This window comes from Zootoca vivipara, chromosome 9, assembly GCF_965207765.1.
Source record: "Zootoca vivipara chromosome 9, rZooViv2.hap1.1, whole genome shotgun sequence".
In the NCBI taxonomy this organism is placed as follows: domain Eukaryota; kingdom Metazoa; phylum Chordata; class Lepidosauria; order Squamata; family Lacertidae; genus Zootoca; species Zootoca vivipara.
Genome location: NC_142592.1, coordinates 15,774,005 through 15,788,260, shown reverse-complemented (window position 1 = coordinate 15,788,260; position 14,256 = coordinate 15,774,005). Strand labels below are relative to the sequence as shown.

Here is a 14,256-nt window from a genome sequence, read left to right as displayed (position 1 = left end):
TAGGACAATTCATACACAGCAGCCACACAATTTCTCCTTCCTGTTTGGAATTGCATTATACCAGTGAAAAGACCAGGTCAGAAAACTTACGAGTGGAGAAAACAACAACTACTGTTATTGTTATTTGCCATTTGAAAACCAAGGCACGGCTTCCAATTGACTGTAGAGCTCCCTGCATTTAATCGGAAGCCGTGGAAGCTGCGGTGAACGTTCGACTTCCAAAAAACGTTTGCAAACTTACTTCTGGGTTTGTGGTGTTTGGGAGCTGATTTGTTCGGGAGCAAAGCTGTTAGACAACCAAGGTACCACTGTATTCGTCACTTACTACAGAAAATGTCTCAAGCAATTCACAGTGGAACCTCGGTTTTCGAATGTAATCCATTCTGGAAGACAGTTACAGGTAGGTAGCCGTGTTGGTCTGACGTAGTTGAAACAAAATTAAAAAAAATCCTTCCAGCAGCACCTTAGAGACCAACCAAGTTTGTCATAGGTATGAGCTTTCGACTTCCGAAATCTTTTAAAACTGTGGATCAATGGGCGGCCGGCAAAATCCATTGGAAAAATGGAGAAATGCGCCTCGGAAGCTATTCGACTTCCGAGGCGCTTTTAAAAACGAAAGCAATTACTTCCAGGTTTTTGCTGTTCTTGTTCCGAATTGTTTGGCTTCCAAGACACTTGAAAACTGAGGTTCCACTGTATAGTTTTATAAAAGCTTACAAAACTATGGCAGCTTAACAGAGAATTGTCGATTGTTAACGATCCAGTATCTGAAGAAGTGTGCTTGCACATGAAAGCTCATACCAATGACAAACTTAGTTGGTCTCTCAGGTGCTACTGGAAGGATTTTTTATTTTATTTTGTTTCGATCCAGTTAAATTTAGGATTTAAATTTCATTTCTGCTGGAGAAGTGAAAAAATGATTCCTCCCCTTTCACACCCAATGCCTGTTTCATCATGAGAATTCCTGGGTTTGCTTCTTAAGGAGGTAGCACTCAACAGTCCCTCCTCAGAACTCCTCCACCTTTTAAAAGTATATTTTCTTGCTGGATTTGATCTAGGAGATCTTACAGCCGCTATTCTATCAATGCAGAATTCATTACCTCCCAGAGCCATGGATCACCAAAGCAAATCTCTGCAGTTAGCTACAGTTTATCCCGTGCAATTTATCCCTGTGATGAAATCTGGGGAAATGGATGTAAGGGGGTTGATAGCAGTTGGAGCAAAAAGCAGAAGATATGAAGTTGACTATGAGCTTATAATGGGAGGAAGTCTACACTACGATCCCACAGATGGCAAATGACATCGCTTTAAATTATTGCATTTCCCTTTGGGTGTCGTAGATCAATTCCTCTTGACAGCCGAGTTATCCTCGGAGTCAAAAATGTGATCTATTTCTAAAGCTCAGATGATGCTATGCTTGCTTGTAGCTATTCCACCCTGACATAACAACAGAGGTCAGAGTCATTCGCCAGGGGCAGTTCTGAAAATGTTTGTTTTCTGTTTCAAAACCCAGTGTTTAAAAAGCCATATATTTTTAAACAGAGGCATTCCCATGCCACTTTGGTATGTTATTACTGTTTAGTAAGAACTAAAATTAACACAAACACATTCATCTAAGTCCAAACAATTGCCCTTAAATAGCTTTGTTTTATTTAAATGGCACATGAAATAGACTGGCAGTGACATCCAGTGGCAACAGTGAACAGCTACAACATGGCCCAGATTTGTGATTTTCAGGCATGGGTCCAAAGCAGATTTTGGGTTTTTTTTATTTGTCCTGCCACCTTCCCTGGGGAAGCCCACTTTTTACCGCTGATTTGGAACAATAGTCAACCTGGGTTTTCTGCAGGTTGACATTAGTTCCATGGTAAACAGTGGTTTTTCCCAGGGAAAGCGGCAGCTCAAAAACCCCACAAAACCTTGTTCAGACCTGTGCCTAGTTGAATTTTTTTTGTCTATTTATGTTTTAAAAACATTTATGTTTTCATATATGTTGGAAGCTGCCCAGAGTGGCTGTGGAAACCCGGTCAGATGGACAGGGCATAACAACAACAACAACAGCAGCAGCAGCAGCAACAACAACAACAACATAATAGGGCATCCCTGTTTCCATCAGAGAACTGTTGGAGGGTATGCTATTTTCCAGGAACAGTCCCAGGTTTACAGAAGCCGTCCTGGTTTCTGATTTGATCCCAGAGTGTCCAGCTTTTCCTTAGGACGTCCATTGGAGAAATATTGGAGGGGAGGCCTCTATTTTCACCAGAGAAATGTTGGAGGGTATGCCAATGGCCCATTTTCTTTGTAAATTTATTATTATTAATAATAATTGCATTTATATACTGCTGTATACCCAGAGGTCTCTATGATTTTGATGGTCTACCAATATGAACACTTACTAAAGGGACCTAGAACTGTGCTGTGCATTTACAATTTTATTTGGTAGAAGCTGAATTATGGTTTGGATGATGTGTATTTTATTGAATTTGGTTGTTTTAATTGAATTAATTTTAATCTCATTTTTATTTAATTTGTTTGCTGCTTTAAATTTATCAAATTGTTTTGTTAGTTGTATAATGAATGCTGTATTGTTATGTAGATATGGGCCTATGGCTGTAATAAACTTGAACTTAGAACTTGGAACTACCCAGAGGTCTCAGGGCGGTTCACAGAACAAAATCAGAGTATAAAACCACAAAATAGGCGCCACCACCGAGAAGGCCCTCTGCCTAGTTCCCTGCAACTTGGCTTCTCGCAACGAGGGAAACCGCCAGAAGGCCCTCGGTGCTGGACCTCAGTGTCCGGGTAGAACGATGGAGGTGGAGTCGCTCCTTCAGGTATACTGGACCGAGGCTGTTTAGGGCTTTAAAGGTCAGCACCAACACTTTGAATTGTGCTTGGAAACGTACTGGGAGCCAATGTAGATCTTTCAAGACCGGTGTTATGTGGTTTCGGCGGCCGCTCCCAGTCACCAGTCTAGCTGCCGCATTCTGGATTAGTTGTAGTTTCCGAGTCACCTTCAAGGGTAGCCCCACGTAGAGCGCATTGCAGTAGTCCAAGCGGGAGATAACTAGAGCATGCACCACTCTTGCTAGACAGTCTGCAGGCAGGTAGGGTCTCAGCCTGCGTACCAGATGGAGCTGATAGACAGCTGCCCTGGACACAGAATTGACCTGCACCTCCATGGACAGCTGTGAGTCCAAAATGACTCCCAGGCTGCGCACCTGGTCCTTCAGGGGCACAGTTACCCCATTCAGAACCAGGGAATTCTCATTTTATTTTACTTTGCACTTAGTAAAGTTGAGAGATGTACTTGCAAAAGCTTTCCCTATTATGGCAGCCATGTTGAAAACCCAAATATTGCTCTTTATTATCCAGCAGGTCCACTTCACAACTTGGATACATATGACATTTGTGTGGAGTTCCACTTTCGCCATGAAGCCAGCTCAGCTCCCTGTTTTCCGAAGGAAGCCTTTTGTAGCCGCCTGGAATGCGCCGACAGATCATTGCTCAATCCGATACAACGTAACAATTAACCTGGAAATGTTCCACGTGACTGGAAGCCCGTTTGCCAAAGCAAGAGGGCAGAACGTGACAATATTTTACGTCAACAGGCTAGGATATTATCCGTGGTACACACCACAGGAAACCCCTGTCAATGGCGGCCTCCCTCAGAATTTCAGCTTGCAAATGCATCTGGAAAAAGCTCTCCAAGACATTGACTACTACATTCCCGATAAAGATTTCACTGGGCTAGCAGTCATAGACTGGGAACACTGGAGACCGCAATGGGACCGAAACTGGAATACAAAGGATATTTACAGGAGGCAGTCGAGAAAACTAATTTCCGAAATGCACGAAAATGTTTCGGCAAACGCCGTTGAGCGTCTAGCTAAGCTTTCCTTTGAGCAATGTGCTAAGGCGTTCATGAAAGAGACAATTGAGCTGGGCATTAAAAGTAGGCCCAAGGGCCTGTGGGGATACTACTTGTATCCTGATTGCCACAATTACAATTTCCATGACCAGAACTACAGTGGCTCCTGTCCAGAAAATGAGGTTTTGAGGAACAATGAACTGTCATGGCTGTGGAACAGCAGCGCAGCCCTGTATCCTTCCATTGGCATTAAGAAATGCCTTGGGAACAGTGAAAACATCTTACGCTTTTCACAGTTTAGGGTGAACGAATCTATGAGGATTTCCATGATGACATCACATGGTTACGCTCTCCCTGTCTTTGTATATACCCGACTAGACTATAGGGACGAACCTTTGCTATTTCTTTCCAAGGTAAGCTATTTGGGGGTGGGGGGAGTAGCAACCGCTATGTTAGACCCGGTTTAGCATAAGTTAAAATAAAAAGTTAAAGGACCCCTGGATGGTTAAATCCAGTCAAAAGTGACTATGGGGTTGCAGCGCTCATCTCGCTTTCAGGCTTAGGGAGCTGGCGTTTGTTCACAGACAGCTTTCTGGGTCATGTGGCCAGCATGGCTAAACCTCTTCTGGTGCAATGGGACACTGTGATGGAAACCAGAATGCACGGAAAAGCTGTTTACCTTCCCGCTGCAGCGGTACCTATTTACAGTATCTACTTGTGCTGGCAGGCTTTCAAAGGTTTAGTGTATTAGAAAAAAAGGAAGTGACAGACTTGGGCGCGTAATCCTTTATTTGAGTTGACTGCGTTAACAAACTTCATTTTGCACTCTTCCCCAGAGTATTTAGACTGTTACAAATGGTTTTTAAAACGGAGGTTTTCACTAAGCTGGGGAAATAGATGAGAAGAGCATATTATAGGCCAGGGGTCCCCAGACTACGGCCCGGGGGCCGGATGCGGCCCAATTAGCCTGCCAATCCGGCCCGCGACGACCCCCGCCGCCTGCCGCCGCCCGCTCTTATGGCGCGCAGCGCGGCAGCGCTCTTCCGGGTTGGGAAAAAAGCGCCGAAAATCCTTTCTGCGCATGCGCATGGGCCTCTCCCGACCCGGAAGAAGTCATTTCTGGTGCACTTCCGGGTCGGGGGAGGCCCACGCGCATGCGCACAACGGATTTTCGGCGCTTTTTCCACCCGGGAAGCGCGCCGTTGCACTCCCCTGCCCGCTGGCCCGCACAGGCGCGCGCTCCCCCGCCCTCCGGCCCGCCGCGCGATCGGCGCGGTGGGAACCGGCCCAAACGCCAGTAAGTCTGGGGACCCCTGTTATAGGCCTTGGTTTGCTATATTTAAGGCAATTCCAGGAAGGAGTGGAGATTTTGAGTGTTACAGTTCGCACCAAGACCTTCCAATACAACAACAGGCCCCCTGCTGCATTATGGGAAATGTGACCTCAGAGTACAGAAATACAGGGGGGGACCCAAATAAGTCATTATTCCAGTTTTACAATTCTAAAAAAGAAGTCCCAGAAACAATAGGCATTAGTTTATAATATTTGGATTATGGTTTTCTTTGATTTTTGAGAGAGACAAGTAAACCTACTACTAGGCTGTAGACTAGTTCTTTGAAGAGTAGCCCCTTGTCCACATGGCCCAATTATCAGTTTTTAAACTACCCGTTTCCCCATCTTGAGCAAAATTTGTTGCGAGAAAACAGTAATAGACCCTGATGATGTTTCCTTCTGTTCCCAATATAGCAAGATCTTGTTAGCACTATTGGAGAGAGCGCTGCCTTGGGAGCTGCGGGAATTGTTATTTGGGGAGACATGAATTTAACGTCATCTGAGGTAAACCCATGCCTTGATTCTTCCTTGAGAATAGTATTTAATCTAGTAGACAGAATTTCTATTGCATGCAGTTGAAATTCATTTTATTTATCTTTTGAGGTGCAGTTTATCTGACAACTCATGAATAGCTAGCCTGTCAATAGCATATGGAATTTCTTCTTGGCTGGTGCTAGAATGTCTTCACGGGTCACCAATAGGAAGGAGAGAGTGGCTGATTCTAAGAGCTGGATCTAAGTTTTGAATAACTGTTTCTGTTTAAGAATTGACATGTCTTTTTGCCCAGATGGACAGATACTTGAAGTAAGAGAAGGCAACTTTCTTCTTATAGTCAACAAGGCAGGTCATCTGCAATACAGTGGTACCTTGGTTCTCAAACTTAATCTGTTTCGGAAGTCTGTTCCAAAATAAAAACGTTCCAAAACCAAGGCATGTAATGCAAAATGAATGAATCTGTTCCAGACTTTTAAAAACAGCAATTTAACATGAATTTTACTGTCTAACGAGACCATTGATCCATAAAATGAAAGCAATAATCAATATACTGTATTATAAAATAAATAAGACAGTATTGTAGATGATAAAAATGAAAATTTTATTTTTTTCTTCCCTGCACTGATGATAGTCATTGTTTGGATGTTGGGGGGGGGGGCTTTTATCCATTTCCGCAGTCACACAATCAATCAAACAGTAGCTGAACTGGGTTCCACACAGTCACAAAAACAAATTAACCGAAAAAGCCTCAAAAACAAAAACGCAAAATAAATAGCAAAAACAAAAGCACCAAACTTAATCCATTCTGGAAGTCCGTTTGACTTCCGAAATGTTCAAAAACCAAGGCACAACTTCTGATTGGTGCAGGCGCCCCTGAAGCAATAACCGACAACCACATCGGACGTTCAACTTCCAAAAATCGTTCGAAAAGCAGAACACTTACTTCTGGGTTTTCGGAGTTTGAGAACCAAAGTGTTTGAAAACCAAGGTACCACTGTATATACTTTTATTGCTTCTTGCCTTGTTCCCCACTTCAACTATTGATTGCCCCCACTTCCCTTACCTCCATATATCATCTGTTATCTAATTCCTTTAGTTTGCTTAGCTTGGATTGGTTTTTCCAGCCCTATCTTCTAGAACAGAGGTAGGCAGCCTATGGCCCACCAGATGTTGTTGGGCTCCAACACCCACCAGGATGGCCAGTGGCCATAGATTATGGGCCTTGTAGTCCAGCAAAATCTAGAGCAATGGATCTCAAACTTGGGTCTACAGCTGTTGTTGGACTACAGCCCTCATCCCCTTAACCACTGGTTCTGCTAGCGTCCAGAGGCAGTGTTGTTGTTGTTGCTGCTGTTGTTGTTAGATTTTCATTCCACTCTTCCAAAGAAGCCTAGAATAGCAAACAACAAAACAATAAAAACAGTACCTTTTTAAAAAAAATACACACAACTCCCCCCAAATTACCTCACAAGTAGTAATTTCAAAGTTGTCAGAAACAATCTCTGTCAGCCAACAAATGCTAGAGTGAAGAGGAATGTTTTCAATTTCTGCCTAAATGTTACAATGCACCTCTCCAGGAAGAGCATTCTGTAAGTGGGGCCACTACCAAGAAGGTCCTGTTGTGGGTCAATCAATGCCAGGGGTGCCAACATGAGCCCCAGGTTATGGGTGCCCAGCGGCGTGTGACGTGACATCATGACGTCACGTTGTGCCGTGATGTCATGACATCATGCGCATCACAGTGACCCCGGAAGCCACATTGTGGGTGCTTGTGCCCCAAGGGCCCCCTATAGTTGGCGCCAGTGATCAATGCCATCTAGTCAGGAAATAAGGGTGGCAGCACCAATAGGGTCCCCCTGCTAATTCTAAGGCTCAAAATCATAAGGCCTGACCTTGTAGCATATGGCTCCTATAGTTTTTATACCTGAGTAGATGAGATAATTTAAACAAATGCAGCTTGTCATTCAGTAGTGTTGCAGCGGTACAAAAAGTATATATAAAAAAGATAGTAAAAAACAAAACAAAACCTTAAGCACTGAACAGCAAAACAGCTATGACTTAACCAAAACAAATCAGTGTAATCTTTGTCTTAAGAGTAATCAGGTCCTCCCTAACAAAAGGGCACGTGTTGCAGTGCAACATGGCAACCAGACCCTGTGTTGTTTGGATAGCCACAGCACCCTATTGGAGGTCCCTCAATCCTGGGTGCAATTGAGCCAGAGGGGCGCCAGTCGAAGCAATCGAGGGACCTCTATTTAAGCCCATGCACGCGTCCCTGAGTTTCCTCTTTTGGGCTCAGTGCATCGGAAGACCCGCCCACCTCTCCCTATATTTAGGGCTTGCGCTTGACCTTGCTATGCCGTCGTGTGTCGCCTGCCGTTGGGACAGGGGCACGGCAGGAACTTTCCCCACTTGGCTGATTGGCTGGTGCCATTTGTGTTTCGCCTGCCGCATAGCAAATCGTCACAACTTATAAGTTTGCAGATAGGCTCTGGTTCAGGTGATGGGGGGGGCAGGATGGCTAGCCATCCATATGCATTGGGTATTCCTCTAAAGGAATCCACGGACTCATGGTTGGTCTTCCCTGTGAGGGGTTGTGCCCGGAGCCAGAGTCCAGGGGACATCTGGATGGAGGTCCAGTAGACCCCCCTGCTTGCCACTGTCCCAGGTGTTCACCCGAGGCTGACCCAAAGTTGGTACCCAGGGTCAGAACTACCTGCAAGGGTGCAGGTAGTCGAACTAGAGCCTATGCAACCACTCACTTGATTGTACTGTAGTCAATAAAGTTGTGGCCTGAATTCTGCCAAAAACCAAACTAAAATGTGAGTGTTGTCTGAATTTATTTCAGGGTGGTGGTTAAAAGGTCCACACACGCAAACCATACTTTCCTTTTATGTCCCATCCTCACCCACCCTCCATTGTGTTTTATTCTGCACTTTTCATAATGTTCACAATGAACATAACTATACTTCCGTCTTCTGTATCTTCAAAATTGCCTAGAAAAGGAAATTACAGTAGCTGCAGCTTTTCTGACCCTTTCACGCCAAGCCTTGCCTGCCAAAATCAATTTTTCCTTCCCAACTGCTAAGGAATCAGGAGACTTGCTCTTCCTTATGTAAGAGCATCCGATTGGCAGGAGAAACGTCAAATTCATCTGGAAATGGATTGTTAAAAATCGAAAAGTTTCTACTGAGCTCATGGACTTTTGAGGTGTCATGCAATACAAGCACCCTTTTACTATGCTGAATTGATGTTAATTGAGAAGGTATTGGGCATGCCTTCACACAATTTGCAACCTCTTATTTTTTCTTCTTGCTCCATCCAGGTCAACTGCACAAAGGTGAAACAATTTGTTGCTTCCGAGCTGGGCTTCTACATCATCAACGTAACCAAAGCGGCCGAGGTGTGCAGCTGGCATCTTTGTCACAACAATGGGAGGTGTGTTCGAAGGAACTGGAAAGCCTTGGATTACCTCCATTTAAATCCTCAGAACTTTCTAATAGAAGCGTCAGGCGGCCTGGGCTTTACTGTGAGAGGGGAAGCATCGCCTGTGGACCTTCGAATAATGGCAGAGAAATTCGCCTGCCATTGTTACCAAGGGTTTGAAGGTGCTGATTGCAGGGAAATGAAGACCACGGGGAGCCAACTGGGACATTCTGCCAATTTACTCCCATCTGGAATGGTAGTTGTGATAAATTTGACTTCTTTATTATTTTTAATGCCTGAGACTTCCGTCCTAAGGATCAAATTGCAGTGAGTCCCTCAAAGTTCTGTCACATCGGAGGAATTAAAAATCAGTTGCCCTATGCACTTTTACACTTGAGCACTTAAAGTGATCTCCTGATTATTTGCTTGCTGGAGCAGCTGATGGGGGGAGAGACTATGCTTTCATCCAGGAGGGAGAAGTGGTCTCCACTGAAACTGCAGTTAAAATGGAGACAGACCCTCCAAAACTGGATGCTGCAAGATGGGGCTGTTTAAAAGCCCTTCGGCAAACAACCCTGTTCTGTTCTTTGAACCTCTGGGATTTAGAGATTTAAAGAGCAGTGTGGGGCTGTTGCTCAATGGGCTTTTAAACAGAGCCACAACAGGGGCATAGCCAGGATCAAAACTAGGGGGGGCAAGGGGCAAGGGACGGGTCCAAGGCATGGGGGGGAGGAGCCACAGTGGGGCAAGGAAAGCCATGGTCGTTCAGGGGCGAGGGGGCGCCAGGATCAGCCCGAAATCGGGCTGCTCCGACCCCCTCCTCCCCCTCCACGATCGGCAGGGGCGAGGGGGCGCCAGGATCAGCCCGAAATCGGGCTGTTCCGATCTCCTCCTCCCCCTCCGCGAAAGCCCCAGAGCTGTGCAGAGTGTTTGGCTTTCCCTCCACCCGCCCCGCAACCAGCCGGCTAGAAGGGACATCTCCCTTCTCCCTGGCTGGCTGTGGGGCGGGCGGAGGGAAAGCCAGCCAAATGCTTTGCGCGGCTCTGGGGCTTTCCCTCCACCCGCCCCACAGCCAGCCAGGGAGAAGGGAGATGGCACCGGGCGGCAGCGGGCAGCGGGGCAGGCTGGCCAGTGGCCCTGCTTCTAGGGGGGGCAACTGCCCCCTCCTGCCCCCCATGCCTACACCCATGAGCCACAACATGCTTTCAGGACATGAAAATCAGGGTTTCAAAGTGAAGCATCAGCTGATGTCATAGTGGGCAGCCCTATCTCCCAGCAAATTTGGCCCTCCAGCCAGAAGGAGGGGGCAGAAAACAATCTTTCTGTAAACCTTAAGTTAATTTTTCTTAGGATCTAAGCCACTGTATTTATATGTGTGTGACTGTCCCAGAGAAACAAGCAAATATCTTTCCCCGTGTTGCAGTCTCGGTGGGGTACACTGCAACCCTCAACATGTCTACTCAGAAGCAAGCTGCATTGCTTTCAATAGGATTAACTCCTTGTCCAAGACAGGAAAATGATATAATTTGAATTTGTCTAGTGTTTGAGGCCCTTTTGAAAAACTGGAAAAAGTTAAATCCTTACATCTAAACTGCGGGAGGCAGTGGAAGACAGGAGTGCCTGGCGTGCTATGGTCCATGGGGTCACGAAGAGTCGGACACGACTAAACGACTAAACAACAACAACATCTAAACAATGCCAGATGGTTTAATATTTTCAAGAATTATAACATTATCTGTATTAAAACAGGAAGGTATATCATCACTCCTAAAACATTCGGATGTTACAAAAAAAAAAAATCTATTTAGGAAGCTCAGCACTTTTCCCCCTGCTGTGTTCTATAGCTGCCATGATTCTTCGTGCAATATTACAAAGACTTTTATTAACCGCGAAATAAATATTGATCTAACAAAGAGGGAAAAGATGAACAGTTTTATGATCCAGCAAATTCATTATGAATATCCCCATCCTTTGGGGTGGGGGTGGGGGCATGTCTTTTCAAGCCCCTCTATAAATTGGGGCTGCAAACTATCATCAGCTTAATTGGGAGATTAATTAACTCAAGCTTAATTGTGACATTACAATCATTAGACTGCTTGGTTGTAAGTCAGCTTGAGTATTCGACGGGGTTGTGATTGACTGATGCTGTAAAAAGAACAAATAATGAATTACTTGATGAATTGGCGGAGGCATGTAATTGGCAAGGTAGCATTAGGACGCTACTAAACACACACCATCAAACTCTCTCTCCGTGTGTGTGTAAATGTGGGTGTTTAATTTACTAAATTATGGGAATGCTTCTCTCCAAACAGGACTCGATTTAATGGACTTCAGTTACAGAAAGAGAAATATATTGATAGTAATTGACCACTTTTAGGGCTGCCGTATGTCCAGAATTTCCTGGACATATCTGGGATTTATCTGCCGGAAATAGTGTCTGGGCGGAATTTCTTAAAATTGGTAAAATGCCAGTGAAAACCCTGGCATGTGGCAACCCATGTCGGAAGTTTTGATGTCTTTGCAAGGAAAGCTCAACAATTTTGCCCCCTCCGGATTTTCACTTTATAAGAAGTGGTGGTCTCTCGCCTGCATAGAGACATCTGTTGGTATTGCTCTGGCTTCACAGGGCAGGGGCACAGATGAGCTGCCTTGCAAAGCCCCCTCCAATTCTATGAATCTATGGAATCTATGGAATTCAAAGCACTTTTCATTCATTTTCATTTGTTTACTGAATTTGTATACACCCCCAATCAACATGTCTCCTCTCATAGCCAAAGGAGGCCTGCTAAGATCAGCTACAGGGGAAACAGGGGTGATGACCTCCTCCTGGGTAATCCCCCCCCTTATTGTTAAGAGTGAAATGTACTACCAGCTCTCTCTCAGAAAAACCATCTCAAAAGATTGTGAAATACAGAAACCGATCAAAAAGTCAAATCACTAGAGGGCAGCAAAGAGATGAAATTTAAAGATCTTTCACAACTGAACATAAACATTGTTCCCCCCCCCCACCCTAATTTCTACCTGTATCTTAAAGCGCACCGCCCCCTTCCTCTGTGGCATGCCCACACAGGTGTTTTAGCACATATCTCTTTTTTAAAATTTATTTAGGAAGGCAAAGCAAGATCTTGAGAAATCTCATTTGCGCATAAATAATGGTGAGATTTGCTCATTGGCCTAATCCTGCAATGTAACCAGGGGCAATTTTACACCCCGCTGCAGGTAGAATTAAATGGTCCAACCACATGGATGTCAGCCAATTGCATGGATTTCCCCCAAAGAACTGGCATTCCTGCCCTGATCCTCTTAAGGGGGTCACATTATGGCTGTTTTTAAAGAAGTCTTCTTTGGACCCTGGAAATAATAATAATAATAATAATAATAATAATAATAATAATAATAATAATAATAATAATTTATTATTTATACCCTGCCCATCTGACTGGGTTTCCCCAGCCACTCTAGGCGGCTTCCAACCGAATATTAAAAACAGTACAGCATCAAACATTAAAAACTTCCCTAAACAGGGCCGCCTTCAGTTGTCTTCTCAAAGTAAAATAATTGCTTATTGACATCTGCTGGGAGGGCGTTCCACAGGGCGGGTGCCACTACTGAGAAGGCCCTCTGTCTGGTTCCCTGCAACCTCACCTCTCGCAATGAGGGAACCGCCAGAGGGCCCTCGGTGCAGGATCTCAGTGTCCGGGCCGAACGATGGGGGTGGAGACGCTCCTTTAGGTATACAGGATCGAGGGCGTTTAGGGCTTTAAAGGTCAGTACCAACACTTTGAATTGTGCTCGGAAATGTACTGGGAGCCAGTGTAGATCTCTCAGGACCGGTGTTATGTGGTCCCGGCGGCCACTCCCAGTCACTAGTCTAGCTGCCGCATTCTGGATTAATTGCAGTTTCCGGGTCACCTTCAAAGGTAGCCCCACGTAGAGCGCATTGCAGTAGTCCAAGCAGGGATGGCACATCCTGTTTTGCCGCCTGAGGCTAAGTGGGAAGTCTCTCCCTGCCTCTGCCCTGCCGTGTTGAGAAGCCCCCACCAAAGCATCTCTTGTGGGGAGTGGGAGATTGAGAGGCCCTAGGTGTCAGCCTACTTAGCCTATACATAAATCCGACACTGGTTACAGGGAACCAGGCAGAGGGCCTTCTCGGTAGTGGTGCCCGCCCTGTGGAATTTGTTCCCATCAGCAGGGCCATGGGAAGGGGGGGGGTCGGGGGTCAGTCCACCCCGGGTTCCACTCTGGGAGGGGTGACAAGGTGGCGCCTGCCTCCACCCAGCTGTAGAGTGGCCGAGGGCATGCACAGTCTGTATGAGCGCCACTCACGGGGCATCCATACAGGCTGCCGCTCTCACACGCCATCCATATGGGTGGCGAGGCAGCCTGTATGGATGCTGTGGAAGCAGCAGCTCGTAAGGCTGCTGCATTTGAGTGGCAGCCCTTACAGAGTGCGCATGTTCGGCAGTCCGTATGGAGTGTGCATGCGCAGGATGCCGCACATGCACAGTCCGCACAGGTGCTGGAGAGGGTTCCTCCACCACTGCCCATCAGATGTCAAGGAAATAAACAACTATCTGACTTTTAGAAGACATCTGAAGGCAGCCCTGTTCAGGGAGGTTTTTAATGTTTGATGTTTTATTCTGCTTTTAATCTGTTGGGAGCCACCCAGAGTGGCTGGGGAAATCCATCTGGATGGGTGGGCTATAAATTATTATTATTATTATTATTATTATTATTATTATTATTATTCACTGGTGGGGATGGAATTTAGCATGACATGCCGGTCCATTGGACAAAAAGCCACAGTTCAGTAATGGAACAGGTACTGCAATGTGAAAGAATATTACAAAACAGAACTTCTAGCATTATATTAGGAAAGCTACTGCAATATTCTCCTTGTTTGGGATTGCAAGCGGCTGTGCAGTGATTAGCGGGTGGGATGAGGAGCAGATGAGAAACTTTCCTTCTGTGAACATCCTTAAGTTACATAGCTGCCAAGTTATCCCTTATTTTAAGGGATTTCCCCTTATGCTGAATAGGCTTCCTCGCGAGAAAAGGGAAAACTTGGCAGCTATGTTAAGTTAACTTATCTCAGCAGTATAAACCTTACACAACAGACAATACCCAGTCTT

General features: G+C 45.5%; 1 protein-coding gene across 1 annotated transcript; it reads left to right on the top strand.

The window, feature by feature from the left end:
• The first annotated feature begins 3,330 nt into the window (after positions 1-3,330).
• LOC118091107 (hyaluronidase-4-like) lies at positions 3,331-9,455 on the top strand. The gene is made up of 3 exons (XM_060279420.2): positions 3,331-4,284; positions 5,618-5,707; positions 9,024-9,455. The coding sequence occupies exons 1-3, from the start codon at positions 3,331-3,333 to the stop codon at positions 9,453-9,455; spliced, it is 1,476 nt and encodes a 491-aa protein (XP_060135403.2).
• The last annotated feature ends 4,801 nt before the right edge of the window (positions 9,456-14,256 follow it).

Excerpts from the sequence above, each read along its gene's own strand:
- LOC118091107 (XM_060279420.2), top strand. The coding sequence starts at position 3,331 with ATGGCAGCCATGTTGAAAACCCAAATATTGCTCTTTATTATCCAGCAG. Across the intron at positions 4,285-5,617 it reads CTTTGCTATTTCTTTCCAAG|CAAGATCTTGTTAGCACTAT; the intron begins GTAAGCTATTTG and ends TTCCCAATATAG. Across the intron at positions 5,708-9,023 it reads TGAATTTAACGTCATCTGAG|GTCAACTGCACAAAGGTGAA; the intron begins GTAAACCCATGC and ends TGCTCCATCCAG.